Source organism: Vanessa atalanta, chromosome 30 (assembly GCF_905147765.1).
Source record: "Vanessa atalanta chromosome 30, ilVanAtal1.2, whole genome shotgun sequence".
In the NCBI taxonomy this organism is placed as follows: Eukaryota; Metazoa; Arthropoda; class Insecta; order Lepidoptera; family Nymphalidae; genus Vanessa; species Vanessa atalanta.
Genome location: NC_061900.1, coordinates 1,160,286 through 1,186,223, shown reverse-complemented (window position 1 = coordinate 1,186,223; position 25,938 = coordinate 1,160,286). Strand labels below are relative to the sequence as shown.

The 25,938-nt window shown below is 34.1% G+C and overlaps 2 protein-coding genes across 3 annotated transcripts in view; one reads left to right on the top strand and one right to left on the bottom strand.

Moving 5' to 3' along the window:
- Window positions 1–561: 561 nt before the first annotated feature.
- Window positions 562–8,878, bottom strand: LOC125075337. Its single transcript, XM_047687064.1, has 2 exons — window positions 8,711–8,878; window positions 562–4,151 (listed from the first exon to the last, which is right to left on the bottom strand). Exon 2 carries the CDS (start codon window positions 4,142–4,144, stop codon window positions 2,891–2,893), a length of 1,254 nt encoding a protein of 417 aa, XP_047543020.1. The 5' UTR covers window positions 4,145–4,151; window positions 8,711–8,878; the 3' UTR covers window positions 562–2,890.
- A 1,697-nt stretch (window positions 8,879–10,575) lies between these two features.
- LOC125075334 (endoribonuclease Dcr-1-like) overlaps window positions 10,576–25,938 on the top strand; it is a 35,313-nt gene continuing 19,950 nt past the window's right edge. For both annotated transcript variants that reach the window (XM_047687059.1, XM_047687057.1), the window contains exons 1-14: window positions 10,576–10,802; window positions 12,006–12,153; window positions 12,591–12,750; window positions 13,061–13,186; window positions 13,594–13,907; window positions 15,575–15,724; window positions 16,412–16,530; window positions 17,763–18,571; window positions 20,135–20,235; window positions 21,056–21,160; window positions 22,106–22,232; window positions 22,878–23,497; window positions 24,229–24,385; window positions 25,548–25,653. In XM_047687059.1, the coding sequence (XP_047543015.1) occupies window positions 12,008–12,153; window positions 12,591–12,750; window positions 13,061–13,186; window positions 13,594–13,907; window positions 15,575–15,724; window positions 16,412–16,530; window positions 17,763–18,571; window positions 20,135–20,235; window positions 21,056–21,160; window positions 22,106–22,232; window positions 22,878–23,497; window positions 24,229–24,385; window positions 25,548–25,653 (3,040 nt within the window). In that variant the 5' untranslated portion in view covers window positions 10,576–10,802; window positions 12,006–12,007. The remainder of the gene's footprint in view (window positions 10,803–12,005; window positions 12,154–12,590; window positions 12,751–13,060; window positions 13,187–13,593; window positions 13,908–15,574; window positions 15,725–16,411; window positions 16,531–17,762; window positions 18,572–20,134; window positions 20,236–21,055; window positions 21,161–22,105; window positions 22,233–22,877; window positions 23,498–24,228; window positions 24,386–25,547; window positions 25,654–25,938) is intronic.

Here is a 25,938-nt window from a genome sequence, read left to right as displayed (position 1 = left end):
GATTACAAATGTAAATATTGTATCGGTTTTTTAAAAGAACCGCATAGAAGTAAAGTCGGCGCAACATTGACGTGTATAACAATAATTTACTTCAAATAATTTTTAATTCTATCCAAAAAGAAATAATTTGAAAAAGGAACAAATGTAGATTAATGTTGAGAGACATATAAAAAAAAGAAAATCGCATTTGGGAGGTTAATTTAATAGTACAAAGGGTCAGGTATTAGGTACCCAATGTCGTTTTCCATACACCTGTTAAAAGTGTACGTAAAATTGCATTATAATTGAATAGTTTGGACGTGAAAGCGTAACAAACAAACTCACTTACGAATTTAAATTATTACTTAAAATAAAATACAGAAAAACTAAAAAATATTCTTAAAGCCCGATGATCTAAATTGTTTTTTAAACCTATGCGCCGCTGCGACATAAATTAGTAAAATGATCTTAGCTGGAATAAAGGGTCATATTATTGCGATGAAATAATAACAAAATATAAAGTAATTAAAAATATATTTCATAGTCACAATAATAATAATCTTTGTCATGATATAGTTTAAAAACACAAATATTCCATTTTCGAATACAAACAATTTCCCATAATAATTTATATGAAGAATTAGGTATAATATAATATGTAGTAACTTATTTAAAAATGTAAAAGTTTTACATAAAAATTAAATTTTTATGATTAAACTTCAGTTTCAGCCTTTTCAATGTTAATATTTAAACATAAAGTTCCACTAACTTATCTGTTTGGGTAGCAGCGTCGCTGTCACCAAATTAAGTGTTACCATTTAAATAAATTTACCCATAATTTTGTATAGTTTAATGAAGTTTTATGATTGAGATCACTTTCGATCAAGTCTCACATAATAAGTACATAATTTACTAATGTAAATAAAAAGTATAAATATTTACTTAAGTACAAAAAATATTTATTTATATTTTATAATATATAGTAGGTATGATCATTAAAAGGATGATTCCCAGAAATACCTGCCTAATATTTTTTCACTATAGTATTTTTGGTCAAGACATTAAAAGTCTACCAGATTTAACTAAAGTAGGAACAGTGGAATGACAATTTAAAATGGCGTAGGCGTGGCCTCTAGATCTCCATTTGTAACAGATAAGTTGTTGGCACTATACTTTGTGCATACGCGCACTTAACATTCAGTAAATTTCTTCTGGGCCATTGGTAACATTAAGTGTCACTCAAGGTTCAAGTTTAGGTCCTTTTTAATTTTAAATATACATAAGTGATTTCATTTTCTGTGTTAAGAAACGTTTCATTCTTTGATAATGTGTATGTTTTTACTATTAAAAATTTACTTAAATATTTTAACTGATATAATCAGTCGTTTATTAAAATTCTACTTAACAAAAATTGGACGAAACATTTCTCTTTCAGACGAGTGAAATTAAATAAACTTGAATTGGCATTTCTAGGACTTAACAGCTCTTAAGCTCCACCCCGCACCCGTCTCCGTACGATTTTAATGGGAATGGAAGGCCCATTTTAATCCCCTAAAGATATAATTTAACAAAATATTTTCTTGGCAGATACTTTATAAAATCAACTCTAATGCTCCAAATTTCAACTTACAAGTAGTTTTGCCTGTGTTAATAGTGAATCAGGACAAACGATTTTATAAATAAAGTTCAAATATTAACAGAAAAAAAACAGTTCATCGTAAACAATACAATTTTTCAAATTTGTTAACATTAGTCAGCCTTAAAATGTTATCAGATTAGAATATAATTTAAAGAGATCAAAAGGTATAAAACCTCAAATAATTAATACCGACGTCACACATTAGGACCCGGTTTTACTTGGTACTAGCCCATCTAGATAGGTACCTCCCATTCATCACATATTCTACGACCAAACAGCAATACTTAAGGCGAATAATTACAGTTTCTTACAGGTTATTCTCGGTAGAATCTACATTCCGAACCGATGGTATCTGCACGTTTAATACAATTCTTTAAAATGACGATCCACATTGCTTGAAAAAGCCTAGTTGAATTAATTTTAAAAATCTCATCGACGCAATAAAACGTAAGCAGTCAATGGGTATATCCAGCTATGATTTAATCAAGTTGGGGGTTCCCCAAGGTTCAGGCTTAAGTCCTTTGCTCTTTTATATATATATACACATATCATTTTTCGTGTATAGATAGGCTGGGGATAGTCGTTTATTTCTTAATTTAAAAGTAAACGACTTTGAAAAAGTATTTATGTAAATAATATTAGAATTTCATACAGATCATACAGCGTATACAAAGCACTGTAGGAGTAAATACAATTAAGCAATTTTGACATTGAATTGACGCAATATGAATGGCAGAGATCTTGAATAAATTATTACGCACTCTTGGCGAAAAAAATGCGTTTTGTATGTCGAAGTTATTATTACAAGCTGGGAAGTAAAATTAATATGGAACAGTCTTGTTATATAAATCAAGATATATTAATTAAGAACTGTTGATACCCCGAGAATCCCGCTTAGAAATTGGAGGCACGAATAGGTAAGCCGGCAGGCTGTCAGGGCGCCATGATACCATGCCAAAGCAATCCCGTGGCGCCCGCCGAAAAGACGGACAGTGTATTCCGGTGTACTAGGGCGCACTAGGCGTCCTGGGCACCGTCACGTGAGGGAAAAGCGTAGTACGTTGTTCCAAAAAAAACTGTAAAGGAACTGGTGACTTAAAGACATACCTAATTTGCACATTATTTAGTCTTCTGATAAAATATTAATAAGGCTAATATTTGATTAAAATTTATAACTTATCTAAGAGAACTTAATTTTGTTTCAACGTGAATCATAGGATCTGAAAAGGAATTATGTATGGAAATAAATGTATCTTACTTAATAACTTGCGTTTATCTATTAAAATTGAATTCCTGAAACGCTCTCCTTATTTTCAATGCCCTTAATCTCTCTCTATTACAATCTTCCATCAAAACCTCTGGCTGCAAAACCGGAATTTCGGCTTCAATTTTATTAATCATTCCAGAACTATTGTTACCAGAACGTTTGTCCATTTGAAAATTACATTTATCTAATATCAATTTTCTTTTTATATTTTTCTTTGCGTCCAGTAACTTTTTCCTTTCACCCAAGCGTTCTATAATTTGTGGTAACACAACTGATTTCTCGTAAATAGTCGGACCTTTTGTAAATCCAACCTTTTCACTATCGTTCATAACTAAACGCCGTTTAATGAACGCTTTATTGTCTTTTTTTATTGTTTGCAAAATAGGTATTGCAACTCCATTTGAAATAGGAACAATTGGGGGTCTATTTTGATCGATTAAAATCGATTTAATATCCTTAGTGTATCTCGTTACTGAATCCGCTTGAAAAAGATTACGTTTAGTTTCTTTGCTTTGATTTTGTAAACTCTGTAGTTTCATTTCCGATATATTATTAAAGATATGATCTTCGTAAAAGTGAAAATTACTATCTGCTGGCGGAGATTTATTAAAATTCGTTGCTCGGTGTTGAGGATCTATATATTTAGAATTAACTTCGCAATTTTCTTTATTAATAAGTTTTTCCAGTTTAGGTATTGCGATTGTTGCTAGTTTTTCAATTGGTTTCTGACATTCAATACTTAAAGTATTGATGTCCCCTACAGCATCAATTGTATCTTCGGATAGTGTACCGTTTCCACATATAGGTTCTAGTTTCGGAAATCGCAAAGAAACTGCGCTATCGAAAATCTCATCGAAAGTTCTTGCTTTAGTATACTGCAACGTATCTTCAGTTTCGTCTAAATTAGATGAATTCGGTGATTCAAATTTAACATCACTTGTCGAAGTTTCCAGAAAATCGATGGAATTATCCTTATCATTTTTCAAAACATGCTGAGGGCTCACGTATAAATTTTCGAACAGATCAACCAAAGTGAATTCCGTTTTCTTTACTTTGTCTAAATAAGAGCCGTTTAAGTTTAAATCTGTTTCAATATTATTTTCATCCGTTTTAATATCGATTAGTGTACCAGTTACGACATTATTTCTATCAACTGTTTCAACTTTTATCGGCTCTAGAATATGGTAAGGATTGAAGTTTTTTAGGGCTGGAATACTTTTTGTTTCATCGTTTAATTCGTTAGAACTGACGCTCCACATTCTGCATCTGCAATAATAATATATTTTATTTTAATCTTAATTTTGAACTTTGAAGATGTTCTTTATTAAAAATAGATAGTCTGGCACATGGGCCACCTGATGCGAAGTCACCACCATGCATAGATTTAGGAACTGCAATAAATTTTAACCACATTATCATTATCGCGTCACTAACCTAGGAAACTAAGATATAATGTCCCTTGTGCCTCTATCTACTGGCTTGTATTGTTGATGTGTGCTAAAATATGATAAGTGGTTGGTACCTACCCAGAAGGACTTGCACAGAGCCCTATCACCAAGTAAATCTAGTTTACGCGCCATTTTCATTACAGATAAAAACTAGAGGAGCAGTCTGTTGCATCCCGGTTGGATAAATACCGTATAAATCATAATTATGTCATTAATAACAAACATAATGAAATAAATAACAAAGTTTGACAGGGCCGGATCTACCATAAGGCTTTTTGGGCTTCAGCCCAGGGCCATTTCAGCTAAGTCAAAATAAAGTCAAAGTAAAAAATAGACGATAGTGCGAAAGAATCCATAACTTTATTAAATTAAACAGATCGTATGGTATGCAGCCCTGCGAGTCCTACAATTAAAAAAACTTATTCAATTAATTTAATTCAAGTGTACGTTCAGATATGTCTTAAGTGGGCCTCTAAGTTGTTTTAGCCCAGGGCCCCCTAAACTTACGGTCCGGCCCTGAAGTTTAAGAATAATTAAATTACAATGACAAAACGCGTGTGAATTAAATCAATAACAAAAAAGAAGTGTAAGCGAAACCGTATATAAAAGAAAGGGACATAGAAAAAGAGATTGAGAGGTCGTCAGAGGGGGCATAACGATTTTTCCTTACGTGACGATTTGAGTTAGTCTCTTTTGTGAGCCGTGTAAAAAGATTTCGTTCCGAAAAAACCCTAAATAGATTAGAAACGAGCTCTTGTTAACGAAACATCACTTACTGTTATTGATTGCCCATATTTTTTTGCGTAATTAATTTATTGAGACGTAAAATTTTGTCTCTGAAATATAATTAAAACGACGACATTATTGTGATTCGTAGTTCAACTTTATTCATTACAAAAATGGGAATTCATACCTCCAATTTTATTTCGTTATTTTTTATATCTCTTAAAAAGTGAAGGATAAAAAATGGTTTGTGGGTTATCCCTAAGAGATAGACATAAACCATCGCGGACTGTAGATTTTCTTAAGGTGTACAATACTGTAGAACATTATTTTGATATATCTCGTAGGATTTGCAAAAGGATATTAACGACATCAAATTAAAAACCTCTAAAATTATCAGTGTTTTTCTATTTTATTATGCATGTATTATCCACAAAAACCTTCTTCTTGAATCACTCTAACTATTTAAAAAAAACCACATCAAATTCCGTTGCCTAGTTTTAAAGATCTAAGCATACGTAGGGACAAACAGCGGGAAGCGACTTTGTTTTATACTACCTACATATACATATGTTGGTACTTATTAGGTATACTTATAATATTGGGTATACTTTCCTACAGGAAAGAAGAGTTTTGGAGCTTTTTTCCATCACACTATTTCATTGGTAAATTCACATGTAGAAGATCTTCATCCGGTCTGTGCATATTTCTTCGTGAATTTTTTCTTTCACCGCTGAGCACATCAATATTTTTTTTGTATGGCATTGGTTGGCGGACGTGCTTATGGGCCACCTGATGGTAAGTGGTCACCACCGCCCATAAACAAAGGCGCTGTAAGAAATATTAACCATTCCTTACATCACCTATGCGCCACCAACCTTGGGAACTAAGATGTTATGTCCCTTGTGCCTATGATTACACTGGCTCACTCACCCTTCTAACCGGAACGCAACAATACAGTGTACTGTTATTTAGCGGTAGAATATCTGATGAGTGGGTGGTACCTACCCAGACGGGCTTGCACAAAGCCCTACCACCAAATAATTATAAACAGAAATAAAGTATTTTATATTGCAAGTAAATTCGTGGTATTTTGCTTATTAGACCTTGGTATTATAACGGCTGTTTGTTGAATGTTTGAATAATCACTCTTTGTTACAAAACATTACTTAGATAACAATAATGTTTGCCATTAACTCGAATTACCAACAAGTAGGTATTACGCCACACAAAGTTGCTAAACGTCTATAAATAAAATTATTATAACTTTTAATAATGAAGTTATTAATTTAAATGTCGTATGTTTGATCTCATTTAATAACTAAAGAGAAATAGTAACTACTTAGTTTCTTGCCGGTTCGTCTCGGTAGAATCCAGTTCGCAATTAGTAATTTTACATTTAAATCAATAGTGTAACGAAAATGCTGCTTCAATCTTGTAAACATTTCACGACGTCATGATTCAAACAGTATTAATAGAGTAGGACTTAATTTTAATAATAATTATTTAAACAAATTAAAAAGTGAGGTTATTGTAATTAGTACTAACGATTCAAAAGTACTTTTGTGGTCCGACATGAATAGAGGATATTTTGATTTTTCATTTTAACAAAGGCAGGTTGTTTCAAGTACGAATTATCGATACACTGTTGTTAGTAATCTATATTCTATACATAGGCACTAATAATTACGATTTATTTGTAACGTCTATCTGATAAAACTACTATACCAATATATGTACAGTCGGGGTAAGAAAAGGTTCGTCACCTTAAGGTCTATTTTCGTGTGCTCAGTATGAGCGATAATCTGCTTTACCTATGTATGACATATTGCGTCGCAATGTACACTATTTTGAACCTAGTTATCATACTATGTTAGTTTAATTTTATGTGCAGTTTTCTGTTTAATGCTTTAGTTTCAAAATGTCATAAGAGTTTACCACTTGATAAAGGAATGAATTAGAAAACTGACGAAGGTTTTCTTACCCTGACTGTACATTAAATTTATACCAAAAGATACAGCATGTTTAGGAGGTTTTAATAAATAATATCTGGATACATATATAAATTCTGTACATGTGTAACTGAACTTCAAAACGATTTTGAAGATTTGTATGTGTTTTTAAGCTGGTTTGGACCAGGTAGCATTGTGATTAAGTAAATGAAATTCTTATGTCACCCAGACACAGTTGGTACGGGTAGCTAGTTAATATATAAATGGCTGCAGGTACCGCTGCACATATGAAAAAAGATATCAGAAACACAAGAAACGGAGGAAGAAATTTTACATGATATAAAATTTAAATGGGACTGAATATCTGGTGTCCTGTTTGGTCCCATTTAAACCCCTCCTATACAAAATAACATTTTTCCAAAACGGTTCTTAAACAACTGACTTAATAAATATATATACATAAAAAAAAAACAACTGATTCATTAAACTTTTTCTTTTTTTTTTAAATCAATTAAAAAATAGCACCTAACTGTTATACAGTAATAATATAATTCATGAAACTTTTGAATATAGAATGTAATATTTGCATAATTAGCTGTGCCCCATGGGTTATACCAGCATTAAATTTATTTATATTTAATAATCCAAAAACCTAACAATAGTAACGGAAGTTAAGCAACTGATAATGTTTATACATAGTATACACAATGTGGAATTTACTCAAACAAGATTATGTAGTCACACTTTACATTGAAAAAACCCCAACATATAACATCTCATGTCATGTACTGGCCTGGCATTTGGGCCATAATAGTAAGTGGTTATTATCATATCGGCTATAGACATTTATATTGAAAGAAATATTATTCATTCGGATATGCCACCAAATTTGGGAACTAAGATTTTACATACCTTACATCTTCAGTTACCTTACTCAGCCTTTAAACCATAACAATAATACCAAGTATTGCTGTTTAGCAGTTAAATATCTGTAGAGAGGGTTATATCTTGCCAGATGGGGTTGCACAAAGCCTCCCATCAATATAAACCACATGATTTTAATAATTAAATTATTATTATTTAGCATTATATTAAACATTCAAAAAATTAAGACCAATACATATTTATTATAATGTTTTTTTTAGTAATAATGGCAAGTAAATAGTATTTTCAAACTCTGTTTTTAATAATTTATATGCAAAATGATATAAATTATTTTTTCTATGATAATATGGGAACTTTTTGAATGGCAGAACCCAGAAACATGTAAATTGAAATTAAAATATAAACAATAACAATAAAGATTTTGACAATTCCATTTACAAGTTCATATCAATATTACAAATTAATGGGTACATAAATGGTACATAATTGACATCCTAATTATGTATTTTGAAAAATAAATATATAATTTTTTTTTTATTTTGACTTTTGAGGTACACCTCAATAAAACTTATTTTATATAGCAAAGGAAAACTTCAAGCATCTTAATCAAATAATCAGTGCGATAAAAATCACTTAAGTATCTGGCAAAAAACAAATGAGTTATTATTAACTAATAAAGCATTTATTAACTAGCTCTTAAATATGTATATAATCATCGTATTAGATTATTATATTGTTTAAAAGTAATACGCGTATACATAATAATTGACTTTTGTTATTTATTTATTTTTGTAATATGTTATCATTGAAAACTTACCTATTTAAAACAATAAAAAGTTTAAAAAATGAATGCCACAGATCTAATTAAGCGGTATAAAATATACCAAACATTGAACCAACTTCTAATAAAATTTTTAAACTAAAAAAGGTACATATTAAACTTTTGAATCCAAAAAGAGTCCCTAGCAGAGAGGCTTACAACTGACTGAACTAGAGATAATAATTTTGTAGTGTAATTATTGTAGTTCATAATGTACCTATAAAATAGTGTTGTATATCGATAGTCCTCTATCGATAGACTACCTATAGTTTAAGGTGTTAGCGATAGTATCGATAGTCTATCGATATTATTTCACATGTAAATATTATCGATAGTATCGATAGATCGATAGCTCCCCATGAGCAATACTATCGATAGGTCAAAAATTTTGGATCCTATGGATAGTATCAATACAATCGCTGCTACCAATAGTATTGCTGACAGAGAGCTAGCGATAGTATCGATAGTATTAGTATTTAGTTAATTTATGCAGTAGTGGTAAAATTAACTATGTGCTATGTAATAGTAAATGTGGTAGACATAACTAGCTAACTATCTACCCTTTCTTCCTCCTGGAATTTCCAATCTGTCCCTATTTTGTCTTATTTTCATTACTGTTTTTTATTTGGGAAACATAGTGTACAAATTAGTTAATACATTTTTTAAAGTAAAATTAAAATAATGACCAATAAAGATTCCAGACTAAATAAATCATACAATGCTTTTCTTGTTTTAATAATTTTGAGTTTCTTATTTTTCGTGCATTTTGGTAAAAAATTAAAAAAAATTATTTAAGATTCTTGACCAGCACGGAATGTGCGTTTTGGTGTTGCAAAAAATGTAATACACATTCCAAAACATTAATTTAAATTAATTAACTCTAAATACAAAGCCAAATTAATTTTGATTATTATTATTTATTAAAAAATAAAAAATATATACCTTCATAACTATTTTTGCGCAATCATTTTTTATACTTTGAAAATGTAAAATTAATATAATAAAGTTGTAGGAATAAAACCAGTGTTGCCACCTTGGTGGTTTTCCCACCAGAACTGGTGTTTTTTCAAGGCTTCTGGTGGTATTTTTTCATTATATAGCGCTTTTATTTTTTTTGGTGGTTTTTAGCGGTTTTTAGATATGTAATCTGGCAACACATTTTTGAGAGGGAAATACCCTACCATTTCGGAATTTCATAATTTCACAATTATGAATTACCACAACATGTCATTGCAGCTATTGGCAAAAACACAAAGTACTCTTACAAAATTCAACCACATCCAACAACATCTTCAGCATCGGCGTCAGCGTCGTCAGAAGTAGCGTCTGCATCTGTGAATGATGACGAAGTTATAGAAGATATAACATTTGATAATCTTGAATTATAACTTGTAAATTTTTTTTACTTGTTTCTTTTGATTTTTTCTACTGATTAGGTACAAATGAATAACAAATTAACATTATTTATGTGGTTTTATTTTATTGCATATACAATACTACTCATTATGTCAAGTTATGTATACCGAATATAATGTTTATGTTTAGTAAATTGTAAGTTAGTAAAACTCTTTAATGCACTCTGGTAAAAAACACAAAATTTTAAAAATACGTAAAATTATATAATTAATAAGAACGACATACATATTCGTTTGTTTTTAATTTAAATAAGGGTTTCTTTGTCTGAGATTTAAATGCAATTTTAGCGGAATTTGGTGTTTTTTTTTAAATCCAAATTTCTGAAATCTGGCGACTTTTTACTCTTGACCTAGCGCCTTAAAAAATTCAAAGGTGGCAACACTGAATAAAACGTTCAAATGTCATCGAACTCTAGTTTGCAGCGATTGAATTTGTAGAAATCTATATTTTTTTCTAATATCTTTAAAAACAAATCGTTCCTAACAGCTATATATTTTTTAAAAAACAATTTCTCATGTTCGATTTAGAATACAACTTTCTGAATTTATACATCGGCGCTTTAAGCTAAAATTTGTGATATTTTAAATTATGCTAATAAGAAAGATTGTGTTAATATGATTTGTTTTACTTGATTTTATTTGTAAATATTGCTTATATATTAGTAATATCGAAGGTAAGATCTTTCTAAAACTTTTTACTTTAAAATATAACCTCATTAGAATACAAATTAATCTTTTTTAATACGAAACCATAGTTAATGGTATTATTGTATTACAATATACATTTTAAGATTTAAACAATTATTATTTATAAAGAAAACATTTATTACAATAAATTAGAAGAATTGATAAAAGAACAATAATATGAGGCAGTTGTGTTGTGAGGCAATTTTATTTATTAATTTAGTGATATTCAAAACAAAAACGAATAAGTATTTTAAATTAATAATATGACCTTACAATAAAGAAGAAAATGGTGGCATCGTTATATGTTCAGTTAATTTAAGTGATCAGAATTTAATATCATTTATTGATGTATAATGTTCCACTATTGGTGGGCACAACAACAATTTTGACATGAATACTCTTACTTAAATACTCTACACACAATTTTCTCAGTCCTAAATAGAATAGAACTGTCAGTTTAAATATTTGTTAAGTTCATGCAAATGACTGGCATTAAATAATCACTATAACAACAACCACTCCATACATCGCCGAAGTGCCACCAAATTTGGGACAGTTTACATGTATTCTGCCTGTAATTACACCGGCTCACCCAACAAACTGGACCGGAACATTACTAAGCAGAATTATTATGCAGTAAAGCAATAGTGATGGCCCACCCAAATGAACTACCACAATGCATTGCCAAGTTATTCATTAATATTAATTAAAATGTTACCCCTACGGTAACAACATATTTTTTTATTATCATGAGCTATTATGATTGAAAACAATATGTAAATACTGGAATGGTGATAAAAGGCCGTATATTAGCATCAATCCAAAGTTTTCCAGAAGGTTCAGTCGTGCCCCATAAACTATTCCATTCAAGAACTGGAGATGAACATACATTAGATTAATATTATAACATATTCCCTGTGATTTAAGAAAAACTATTATATACTAAAAACATTTCTTGAATAATATTCCTTTATATATAATACATCACAATACATAACTACTTATATCCACTTTAACTTCACTTCCAAAGTTCAGATAAAAAAATCGCCGAGATTGAAACTCCACAAATTCTCAATAAAAAACATACATTTTTCAAGATCTTTATAATAGATATAATAGTAGAGATAACATTGGGTCAATTAAAAGTCAAACGTGTGTATTAGTCTCAATTCCGTTGTTTACTTTTCCAGATATGGATTCGTCTTGCACACGTTTCACGGCAGCTGAAGGCGGTGCTCGCTTAGCAGCATGTGCGGGTACAAAGAACATACTGGTCACCGAGCATACTTCTTTTATATCAACGAGTGTCTTGATGGAACACGCATACAAAATAAGAGGGTAAGATACAAGTATAAGTTATGCTTATTTTTTTTGTTGTTATTAACATGTCTGGTTCATATAAAAATTTAATGCTGAAGGTCGACGAAAAAATGTGCCACTGTGTTGGTGACTCGTAAACATTGACCAACCTTGTGAACTAAAATGTTATGATCTTGTCCCTGTAGTTACACTGGCTCATACAAGTCATCCATCCATCATCCAAATAACAATACAAGTATTGGTATTTGGTTCTAATTACCCAAATGGGTTTGCTATAAGATATATAAAGTAATCTGTCAAATTAGATGTCAGCTTAGGAATCCCATTAATTAAGGTAGACAAACACACATAAACATATACAATACTAACGGATGCACGCACGCATGCACGCACGTAGGCACGAACGCACGCACGCACAACACTATAGTAGATAATTGTTATTTTGTTGATTATAGGTTAATGTCTACCGGATGTAAACGTTCAGTGTATATAACAAGAGCATCCCGTATCGAGTGTACCGCCCATGAGTTAGCGATACTAACAGATCTGTCTGTGTCGAAAGCTCACGTGTTTGACGATGTGGATGATTGGAATGATACGTTGGAACACAAACAGGTATATATAGGATGATTTTTATATTTTCTTACTGAAGAATTTGCCGTTTAGAAGTTCAATCTTTAACATTATCAGCATATACCCATACCCATATACCCAAGGTCCAGTTTGAAATAATATTATCGTTTACTATACCCTCAGTTTGTTTACTGGTAGAGGTTATCATATGAGTCATCCAAAAAAGAGTTTCTTCTATATATGTATATCATGTTGCCCCTTTGCCAGTCTACCTTTTTTTAGTATTAAAAAATAATCTTCTCTTAAGATCTCACATGTTTCTATGTTCTCACATACTATTTGTCAATTACAGGTACTTGTGTGCACTTCGATAGTCATAAAAACTATATTGGAAAATGGATTATTGACTATACCGGGCATAAATGTCTTGATAATTGACAGCTGTCATTTGATATTCAAGGATCAAAATCTACAATATGTAAGTTGATTTTAGTGTAATTTGTATTTAATATAATTTGTAACGTCGTCTGTCCTAAGTGTGAGTGACTTGACAAAGCCAAAACAACAAAAAAAAAAGAAACTTGGAATATTGTTTTATTATTAGAAGAGATTTTGTAAATTTCAAGTTCATCATCGCACCAAAACCATTTTTTTTGGTTTTCTAACATACGTAAATACCGATTAGTGACTCCTCACTCCCACATATGCGTCTGAAGTCTATCTATTACACTTTCACACCAAACTACTGAACTGGACATAGGGTTTTTATACCTAACACCTGATGAGCAACCCCTAATTAAAACTTGAGTGCATAAATGCTCATGATTCTGTCCTGGATAGAAATTCTATGACATAAGTTTAGTTATAAAATATGTTATGTTTCAGGTGATGAAACTTTACAAGGAATGCAACGAAGACATTAGACCAAGGGTCCTCGCTCTAACCTACCCACTGTTCACGGCACCCGGTAACACAAGCGACGGCGCGGACACTGTAAATATAGATAGAACAGAAATAGATAAAGATACAGAGGTCGACGATAAAGGTGGAAATGTAGAAAGCGACGATGACCTTGAAATAGCAAACGATAATGTCGATGATTTCGATATGTACGAGAAGTTGGAATGGAAGATATGCGAATTGGAGACGGCTCTGTGCTGTGAAATGGATCTAGCTGAAGACATTGATGGTGGAAAACGGTGAGTTGACAATAATGAAGTTCTTTTGTGCTTATACTAGCGACCAGTCAGGCTAACTAAGTATACTACAGAATGTCTTACAACATTCACAGTTTTTCAGTCATTAGACAATACAAACCACGAAAATATTCATTCATATTGTTTTGATCTATCTCGTAGGGTTCAGCTAGTGTTTGCAATTTAAGCGCAAAAAATGTGTTTATTTACGACATCATTTCAGAAATATCTAAAATTATCAGTGTTTCTCTACTATAATGTGCATGTATTATACATATGAACCTTACTTTTGAATCAATCCATTAATTTAAAAAAACGCATCAAAATCCATCGTGTAATTTTAAAGATCTAAGCATACACAGGGACAGACAGCGGTAAGCGAATTTGTTTTATACTATGTGATGATGACTATATATATGTCGGATCATCAGAAGGGCCTTTAAAATGTTCTTGACTATCGTCCATGGTGGGCGTGATAATGACGGAATATTAGAAATAAAGATACGTGCTAATTGTTCAGTACGCTATCATTTAATTACGCAGTACAAATACACAAAATATAATATGGTTAGGTTGATTAAAATGGAACAGGTTAGAAAGTGTCTGCCTTGTGCGACGGTTACAAGTCGAATGAATCTGTCAGCACGTTTAACGACACACTGCCCTATTCGGGACTTCCCGCTCTTAACATAAATATTCGATTACGAATTAACAGATTGTTATCACAAAAATCACAATAATTATCAGACCGCATACAAAGAATGAGATGGCCCAGTGGTGCGCTGCATTTTAACCGATGATTTCGGGTTCAAACCCAGGCAGGCACCACTGAATTTTCATGTGCTTAATATGTGTTTATAATTCATCTCGTGCTCGGCGGTGAAGGAAAACATCGTGAGGAAACCTGCATGTGTCTAGTTTCAACGAAATTCTGCCACATGTGTATTCCACCAACCCGCATTGGAGCAGCGTGGTGGAATATGCTCCAAACCTTCTCCTCAAAGGGAGAGGAGGCCTTAGCCCTGCAGTGGGAAATTTACAGACTGCTAATGTCAAAAAAAAAATACAACCAACACGAACGCCATTAAAATAAACTACTAACTAACAAACTAAATAATAATATAATTACTAAATAATAAACTATGATTAATACTAAATCTCCATAGTCATACATATAGTAAGGAAAAGGCGTTATGCTATCTTTCCCTCTCTTTCTGTTTATCTCTGTCCCTTTTAATCTAAAGTACTTACTCACTCTTCAAACTGGAACTACAATGAAGTTCTTTTCATTTATTTATTCTTAAATTGACCAACAGAAATAACGATAGTACAAATAACAATAATATGAATATACATAATATTAACACGATGATAATTGTATTTCTTCTTGTTGGCAACACACAACATGAATTATATATTACTCAATTTAAGTTAAATTTAAGATGTTATATCTTTTACAAGATGTCTTAGTGTGCGTGAGTGAAGAGTAGAGACAGCAAAACAATACAAATTAGATTATAGCTGTTGGAATTATTTTATTAATTTTAAATGTGAAGGGGTATTAGTAGTGTTTGGAGGGAGGTTATGTGAGGAGTAGGTGGTAACCTACCCAGACAAGAACCAGGTGACTTCCAATGATAAGTTTTGTTAAATGATATGATGTTTTCCAGTCTTTCAGCGACAGCAACGAGGCCGAGGGAGCTGATAGTCGAATACGGTCCCCGGGACTCGGTGGAAGCCCTGCCCGAGGCCTACCTGGAGTTAGAGGATTATATGAAGGAAACGGTCAATCACGCTCTGCAATTTATAAATGAACACAGGTACATGGTCTGCGAATCTGTTCTTTTATAATAGTAATGTGTGTGTCAAACGAATGCTTGTGTGTAATTTTTTTGTTATTTGTATTAATTTAATGTATTTCTAATGCATATTCTACATACAGATATAAGATATCTGCACCTACATGAACATGTATATGGTGCCAAATTTCATACTGAGCTGTTTGCGATATATTCATATGGGGGGGGGGGGTCTAAATTTTACGTCTAATCAATCAAATCTAATAAAAAAGTTTTGAATCGTCATATTGATGCGTTGCATTTAATGTAAAGCAACCGTACTTATCTATAGATAAACTAGTAGTCGCCTGCGGTTTCGATTGCGTTTTAGACGCTGTCGGGTGTTAGGCATAAAAAATTAGTCTTTGGTCTTTCAATCATGTTTCTTACTATATGACATAGGTAGGCCGACGGGCAACTTTGCCAGCTGATGGTAAGTGGTCACCACCGCCCATTGACATTAGTAATTGTAACTGCACTGGCTCACTCACCCTTCAAACCGGAGGCCAACAATACTAAGTATTCCTGTTTGGTGGTTGAATTTATGAGTGGGTGGTACCTTCTCAGACGGGCTAGCACGAAACCCTACCACCAAGTTAATTGCTTGGCATTAATAATAATACGTATAGATTAATAAAGATAGTAATAATAATTATTATTCATTCAAAGATACGATCCAACGGAGATTTACGGTGAGGATATGTACGAAGAATTCAAGAACATACCGGACCCAACCATCGAGCCGAAGATAATTTTTAGGGATTTTTTATACGTTCTCGAACAGTTGGGTGAGTTCTCATTTGTATTTTTTGAAATGGAGAAGAACTGACCGCCGTTGTCTTCTCCATTTGTATATTATTAGTGATCGTGGCTTCGCACGGGTGCAATGATGAAACTAAATATACTACGGAATGTCTTTGTAGACATTCACAGCTTTTTTGTCTTTTGACAACACAAACCAAACTAAATTACATCATGTAAAGTGCCATATTGATCTATATTTAATGCACAATGTATTTAAGGTACTTAATTGGATAAGGATTAATGCTGTATTGCTTATAATCGTTTCGAGATCAAGCCATTATTTCTCGTAAAAAGTAAAGGATTAAAAATGGTTATTGTGGGTTATCTCTAAGATATAGACATATACCAACGCGGAACTTTTTCTAGACCGTTTTAAATTGTACAATACTGTAGTACATTATTTTGATCTATCTCGTAGGGTTCAGAGGACGTTTGCAATGTAAGCGCAAAAAAAGCGTTTATTTACGACATCACATTTAGAAACCTCTAAAATTATCATCTACTATATTATGCATGTATTATACATATAAACCCTCCCTTTAATCAATCTATCTATTAAAAAAAGCGCATTAAAATCTGTTGTTTAGTTTTAAAGATCTAAGCATAGACAGGGACAGACAGACAGTGGGAAGCGACTTTGTTTTATACTATGTCGTGATTAATAATAGAATTGGAACAAAACAATACAGCACTTGATAGGGCTCTGCTCAAGCCCATCTGGGTAGATACCTCCCACTCATCAAATGTCTTACTGTCTATATTCAAATAAATGTATGTTTAGTTTAAGGATACTATCCCAAAATATTTCTCCAAAGAGAAGAGGAATTTGCCCAGCGTTGGGATATTAATTGGATGTTTATTATTAATTTACGCCGAGATGGCCCAGTGGTTAGAACGCGTGCATCTTAACTGATGATTTCGGGTTCAAACCCAGGCAAGCACCACTGATTTTTCATGTGCTTAATTTGTGTTTATAAATCATCTCGTGCTAGGCGGTGAAGGAAAACATCGTGAGGAAACCTGCATGTGTCTAATTTCAACGAAATTCTGCCTCATGTGAATTCCACCAACCCGCATTGGAGCAGCGTGGTGGAATATGCTCTAAACCTTCTTCTGGAGTCTCAAAGTGAAAGGAGGCCTTAGCCCAGCAGTGGGAAATTTACAGGCTGTTAATGTAAAAAAAATAAAAAATAATTTGAATATAATTAATTTTCAGGCCCCTACGCAGCTGATAAGGCTGCAATATCCCTATTGACCAAGTTAGAAAAATTGAAAATAAAAGTGCCCTACGAGAGGCATTTTCTTCTCTTATGTCTCTGTACGTCTGTGTTCGTGAAGATCAGATGTTTTGCTGATTTGATGTTCTCGAAGTGCGCGTCGGATTGGGAGAAAATAACAATGTTTTCAACACCAAAAGTCCTGAGATTGGTGGAAATACTGGAAAAATTTCAGCCATCGGACAACCAGAATGTCACGAAGACAACGATCGATAATTCAAAAGCGATTACCAATAGGAATACAGAGGATATAGTTAAATTAAAAGAGGAAACTTCAGACAGCTCAGATACCGATAGCAAATTACAGACGGATAGTAAAACGGATGAAAATAATACTAAAAGTGATGGTGCCGTAGCAAAAGATGAAGCGAGTGATGTAAAAATATCGAAGACGAGTGAACTATTGAATGAGATTGACAAATGTGATTTTGTAACGCTTGGTAATAGAATTGAAGACAGAGTTAACACATACGAAGCGAATTTAAAGGATTACGAATACACCGAAGAAGTGAGCGTAGACAAAGTAAAGAATAACGAAAAGCAAAGCGTTAAGTGTGATGATAGGAATCCGGTCGACGGTAAGATCTGCTTCGGGAAGCGCTTCGGGCACCGGTCGAGAGGACGCGGGAGGGCGCTGAGGAGCAACGCGGCGAAGTTGCTGCAGATGCAGCAGAACCCGGACGCGTTGTGTGGCATCGTGTTCATGAAGGAGGCGTTGATGGCGAAGATTATGTTTATGATGATAGCGGTGAGTATCATGATGATAATTATTAATAGAGGTGGTAAAGAGCCCAGATGGCCCAGTGGTTAGAACGCGTGCATCTTAACCGATGATTTCCGAGTTCAAATCCAGGCAAGCACCACTGAATTTTCATGTGCTTAATTTGTGTTTATAATTCAACTCGTGCTCGGCGGTGAAGGAAAACATAATGAGGAAACTTGCATGTGTCTAATTTCAACGAAATTCTGCCACATGTGAATTCCACCAACTTTAATTGGAGCAGCGTGGTGGAATATGCTCCATGACCTTCTCCTCAAAGTGAGAGGAGGCCTTAGCCCAGCAGTGGAAAATTTATAGGATGTTATTGTAAAAAAAAAAAGTTAAAATGGAAGGGGTAGAACGAACCTTGGATTTATAATTCCACGGTAGTTGCTATTAGCTTGCTATATTATGGACTAGAAATAAATTATTCTGAAAATTATTCTAATAACAAAAATGATTTATCTACAACGACCACAGATACAAGAAGTCTTGGTATGGGCATGTTATGTGGAGGAATGAGGACCATGTTGTGAGAAAGGTTTTGAGTACGGATGTGGATGAAGAAGAAACGATGGATGGATTGTGTGAAAGACGATATGGTTAGAAAGAATGTTACTTGTGAGATGACGTCTGACGAGAAGTATGGAAGAAGAAGACATGCTGCGCCGACCCCAAGTAAAATTGGGATAAGGGCAGGAGAATGATGACCAGAGATACAAAGAGACTGCTCTTTCCTTTGATAATTCGAAAGATATTTTGTGATTAAGTGGTCACCGTTGCTTTGATTCTTTTAAAAATTTAGCATCTGATTGTAAATATTAATTATTTGATTTCACAATGCCATGCGGGTACAAACTCAGGCTAGCTGTATCACTGAATTTTCATTTATAATTGATCGTATAATAGTGTCCGGTGAAGGAAAACATCGTGAGGATACTTGCATCTCTAATTTAAATGAATTTCTGCCACATGTGCTCACACAATAAACCAATACGAATTGGAGCAGTGTGGTAAAATAAACTTCTCCTATCTTTAAGTTATAATAAGTATTAGTAAAGTTAGTTTGAATTACCGGAGAAATATTAGAACTTTTATTCAGTCACAATTGTTTCCATTCAATCAACCAGGCCAGAAGGCTTTAGACTTAAGCCGAGCCGAAATCGGGCCTTAAAAATATTTTTGGATTTCTTTAAATAAATTCTTAGTGGCAATTCGGAGTCGTGTGAAAAAGAGTTATACCGTGCCTCGGAAAACACGTAAACCCGTCCTGCGCCTGAACTCTTTCCGGCCAAGTCAAATTTGTCATTGTAGCAGATTATGACGGAACAACGAGTGCACCTGTGGTTTGCACCGAAATTGGTCCAGAAATCAAAGACATCCTTTAAAAATTACCCAAGAATAGCTTATGACAAAAGTTTTTGGGACTCGCATGGTCCGTAGGTAGGCTTTCGCAGTCTGTAGCGTGTTGCACTCCTCTTGGATATAAGTGTGTGTGGGATCTCATCACATCCGGGTGGGGAAGTCGCTACAGCTAGTCTGTTCACATAGGACATGTCCCGCAGTCGCCCGTCCCTGTCGCACCTGTGTGCGCAGTACTGTGCGGAGGAGGGACCCAACGGCAGTAAGAAACAGGAGGACGTGCTTAAGAAGTAAGTTTTCACTGTGCTTATTTATTACATTTATCATCTGTGTTACTGAATACACTCAGCGTTCCTCTCCAGGAGGGGGGGGGGTGTATAAGGTTTATACAAGCACTTTTGAATCGCCATTTTCCAAATTTAAAGTTAATATATATCAAAGAATATTAACAATAAACTCTTCTATAATTTATATAATACACATTGTTTTTTTTTTTGTATTTATAGTCAAATGTAAAATTATTTAAGGCATTTTATTATATGTATGTAAAGGCAGATCTCCACCTTTTATCATGATAAGCCATTTGTTTATAATTTTCTTAAGAAATGACAATGATGCAATATAAAAATTATGAGGAAATAAGGCGATTCGTCGCAGACGTTGTAGAGCGTGCAGTCGATTACTCCACGATAATGGCGGCGTTCAATATTCCCGCCAACCATCGATACGACGCTTTACCAGATCGACTAGCTGTCAAATCTTGTTTCCTCGTAAATTGAGATGGCGATGGCGATGGCGCTAGCTCCAGCATGAATGTACTAGCTTTGTTCAGTCCAAATTTTTGTGTAAAACATGGTTACTGACACTAGCAATATGTCTTGAATATCTCAAGACACCACAAGTATCTCAAGCACACTTTGTTATATATTTGAAGAGTAAACTCTCTGGTTAACGACAGCAACGTTGTAAGCACAACGGAAACGGAAACTTCGATCTCCCCTTCCCCTCCAAACTATCTAACTTAACGCGTTAAGATATGAGTCTGGTCAACGTTATCCAATTAAATTTATATATTTTGTATAGAAATTACTAACAAAATGTTTTTCTTAGGTTCCGTATGCACGAGTGTAACCTTCTACTGGCGACGTCTGTGCTGGAAGAGGGCATCGACCTCCCGAGGTGCAACCTTGTGGTCAGATGGGATGTTCCACCTTCGTAAGTGTTTTAGTGATAAATATAAGAGGTGTCGTAGGACATCCGTTTGGAACGAAGTTACAGAAATTAATGACGTTTGAGAATAATTGAATTACAATGATATTTTTTTTTATTAAAAATCGCACCTGAATAAAAAAAAGAAGAACAAAAAGAAAAAAAGAAGTTTAAATAATATTATATAAAATAATATACGACAGGAAGAGACAGAGAGAGAGAGAGAGAGCGATGGGGGGGGGGGAAGTATTACGCTTTTTCGTGACGATTTTTTTTGCCAGTTCGCTCTACTGTAAGTCACCTAAAAGAACTTCGTTCCAATACTTTATTAACTCGTAAACAAATCCATAAACTAAATTTTCAGTCAACATTGCTATCTCTTTCTAACTCTTTAGAAGAGATGACTATATTCATACGTCACCTGTGTTTACGCCGCGGTATTATTATTACACCCAAGTCACCGCTCGCACGGGCTGTGCTGCTAATCATTATTACACAAGTAATTCTACAGTATGTATACTCGGTGGCGAAGATCAATTCCAATCAGCGCCATCTACCGCTACCGGTCTGTAGCATCCGCAATAAAAAAAAATCAAAATATACTTTATTCAAGTAGGTTTTTACAAGCACTTTTAACAAATTATTTTAAGTAAAGCTACCACCTGTTCGAAATGTAGATTCTACCGAGAAGAACCGGCAAGAAACTCAGTAGTTACTCATTTTCAACATCTAAAAATATAGTCATGTTAGTTAAATACAATTGTATATGTATGTTATATATCCTGTCTGGAAGGCAACTAGCATTAAAACCACGCCCACACCAATTAAAAAAAAAATGTTAATGTCAGATTGAGTCATGTCAAAGAATATTTAATAACGTCATACCTGACAGTGTGCAACTGAATAGGTGTTTTATCATCTGTATAATCCTGTATCGAATAATATCCGCAGCTACCGCTCGCACGGGCTGTGCCGCGGGCGCGCGCGCGCCAGTCGCTCGGCGGTGGCGCTGCTGGCGGCGCGCGCGGGCTGCGCGGCGCTGGCGCACAACCTCGCCGTCTACAAGGAGCTCGATCAGGTACGCGCCCTCTGGCCAACGCTGGAGCAAATGCGGTCCGTTAGGGGCTAGCGAGCTGCTGCAATAGCCTTAAGAGAGAGACTTGCTTTCCCTAAAATTAGAATATGGGGATGTTAAAGGGGGTATAGACAGATATTTTAAAGGCGGCCTGCCACTTCCGATGGCGATGTAAGGAATGGTTAATATTTCACACACGCACAGCACATGGTTATTTGCAGATGGGCCATTTTCCCATCCGCCTACTCATATCATAAATGTATATGTATCTTGTATCCTGTTAATAATTAATTTAACATAATTTTTGCTCAAAAACTGTTAATTAATTATACAGACTATAATTATAATATAATTGTATTTTGTTCCATTTTTAAAATATATTATTTACCATTTACCATAGAATAACCACTACCATACCTTGTCAATTTTTGCCTCGAAGTAAATTATTATTCATTTTTTTTTTACTTAAACGAATCAGTACTTCCTTTAAAGCTTGTTTTAGGAGTGGGGATGACAATAGCTCAAGGGCGCGAACCTCCTCTAACCACTGTGCTGTTGATTAAATGTGACTTCATCATAAAATTGAAACATACTATAAAATCAATGTACTATCTCGTGTTCTTTAAATAATTATATATTATTCCTTAGCTAATCACAAGGAAATGTGGTTGTGGAATACAAAACGAACCTTCGATAGACGAAGAGAATCACGCTGATACGATATCAACGATCATCAAAGCTTACACGCCGTTAGAACTAAAGGGAGACAAAAATAATGATAACACTAGTCATATTAACAGGATTGATATAAAAGATAATACTATAAAAAGTAAAACAGTAATTACAGAAGAATTAAACGATTTAAATGTTCATTGTAAAAATATAGATACCAAAGATGCTATATATGATAATTGTGAAGCTAATGATCATTGCAATGGTAATAATGAAATGATAAATAACAATGATGTTAATGATCGTGAAGGCATCAATGGTGAAATAGATCCTGGTGTTCAAGAAGATATCGTCGAAACAGATGTCTTTAAAGATTCACTCGTATCTGATAAAGATAAAGATATTAAATCAGAAAAAGATATTAAATCAGAAACGAGTCACAGAACGTTGGATTTCAGAGAAGATAAATGTGAAAATTTAAACGATTCGAATTTTAAATATAATATCAAATATGAATACAAAGTTACAAGTGAAAAGAAGATCGAGGAACAAGTTGCGTTCGTTGATCTGAATACGGCCATCGCTCTTATTAATCGGTGAGTTTGTTGTCAGTTTTAATCCGATTATTCTGTTCTGAAATATAATTGAAGAACTTGGTGCTAACCTAGTGTACGTTAGATTTGTGAATATTGTCCATACAGTGGGACTTTCTTGTAGATATAGTCTGAGACAGTCTGGGTACAGTTTGAAGTGGAAGCGAGTGCAACTACAGGCACAAAGAGTCATAATATCTTGGTTCCCATTTTTGGTGGTGCATTGGCGATCTAAGGAATGATTAATTTTTCTTAAAGTGCTTATATGAAAATGATAATTCTGTACCAAAACATGTTGTTTGCGTTGCCTCGTGATGTTTTCCTTAATTTAGCTCATTCTTAATTAGGCAATCATGTTTCTACTAAAGCTGATAGAAGAGATGTTTTCTTATCCTTTGATCAGCGATGTGATCGCTATGCTCCACGCACGGTCAGGTCACGTTAGATGAGTGCGACATTTAACCCTCGACTGATTAAACCACGCTAAACTGTCACTGTCTGAACTGCTCCGCTCTCACCAGCTCATATCTCTGTATTGCTGGAAACCAGGCCTCTCTGACGTTTGTCCGAGATTGCAAGACACTTTATTTTAATTTGTTTATTAAAATACGTGACTTGCTTCTTCAGTCAGAATATATCGCGACTTGACCAAATTCCTTCTAATACCAGTGTCTATGGGCGAGGTGACCTGCTTGCTCGTCTGTCGCCATAAAATAAATTAAATAATCTTTCAGTTATTGTGGCAAGCTGCCCTCGGATACGTTTACGAGGCTGACGCCTCAATGGTGGATGGAGGAAGTCCAGCTCCCAGATAGGCGTGGTGATGTGAAGACTGCGTATATTTGCACACTGAGGATGCCCCTGAATTGTCCCATCAAGTATAATATCGTTGTAAGTATGTTTAATTAAATTTTAATGATCCGTTTGGGTAGTGCTGTCTGTCTCTCGGTCTGATGATACTGAGGGCCAGGGTTCACAGCAGAGAATCAGGTCTCGTCAATGAATATCTATTGGGATTTCAAATTAAATCAAAATAAACTTCCAATTTGAGTTGAAGTTTGAGCTTGATGCTTTATTTTACAATATTAAATTAAATGAAAATCAACAATGGTTTCCAAAAGCCGAGATGGCTCAGCGGAAACAACGTGTGCATCTTACCTGAGTTTGGTGGTTCCAGTTCAGGTAAGCACTGCTGAATAATAATGTCCTTAATCTGTGTTTGTAATTTATCTCGTGCTAGGTTGAGGAAAACTTCGCAAAGAAATGTGTCTAAATTTAATGAAATTCTGGCACATGTACATCCATCCATCAAAAAGCATTGGAGAAGAGTGGTGGAATAAAATTCAAACCTCCTCCCCAAAGGGAGAGTAGGGCCTTAGCCCAGCTGTGGGATATTTCCAGTCTGTTACTACAAATGTTTCAGAGTGTACGAGAAAAACCTAGCATAATAGGGTATTCTACTATGTTTGAAAAAGTACTTTAAAATGTTGAATTTCTTAATAAAAAGCCACCAAAAATATATTTTGACAAAATAAATACGTTTTCTTGCCATAAAATTGAATGAAATCTTAAACCTTTTTTTCTCCCCGCAAAAACGCTTTCAGTCATTTTTGTGACGTAATATTGGTAAAAGCAATAGTCGTGTATGTAAGACTGGCACTCATTCAACGTTAACAGCTATAAATATTTGGGTGTTTCTTGGGAAAATAATGAATTCCAATCGCGATCGCTGGTTTGTAGCGTCTAGTTGTACAAATACTAGCATTAAAACCCCAGAAAAGTTATCAAAGTGCCACATGATATAGAAATGACAACTTTTGCCTATATGACGTCACACTGTGGCGGCTCGTGTTTTAGGTCACGTGATCATGTATATCAACGGATGCTGGTGCATTGGAGCGACCCCAGTGAAGCCTTTGGATATAACATCAAACAACTAGACTGAGGGTGTTTTTTTATGTGATAATCAGGCACCAGATCACCAATTTACAGTATGTTTGAAATAATGAAAATAGTTTACATTGTAAGTTTGTTAATTCTCCATTGTTTCCAGGGTCATCCGATGCCCACCAGAGTCCTGGCGAGGCGCATGGTCGCTTTACAGGCTTGTAGGATTTTGCATAAATCCGGCGAATTGGACGACCAGCTCATGCCAATAGGTAATATATGTAAATATTTATCGATTGATAGGAATGAGGTTATTTACGTGAGGAAAGACCCCTAAACCACTAACCCCTCACATGGTTTTCCTGTTTTACTAACGCAACGATCCAGGCGTTAATTGAATGACTAGGGCCGAACGTTGATCGAACAAGCGTCACTCGACGTACAAATAGTTAACGGATTGTAATATAGCTCTTTGAACAGAGCGGACGTAAAACGAAAGCGTAATGCGAATGCGAGTCGCATTTATTGTACGAGTTTGTGAATATATGGAGGTTGTA

Coding starts and splice junctions, on each gene's coding strand:
- LOC125075337 (XM_047687064.1), bottom strand. CDS start 4,144: ATGTGGAGCGTCAGTTCTAACGAATTAAACGATGAAACAAAAAGTATT.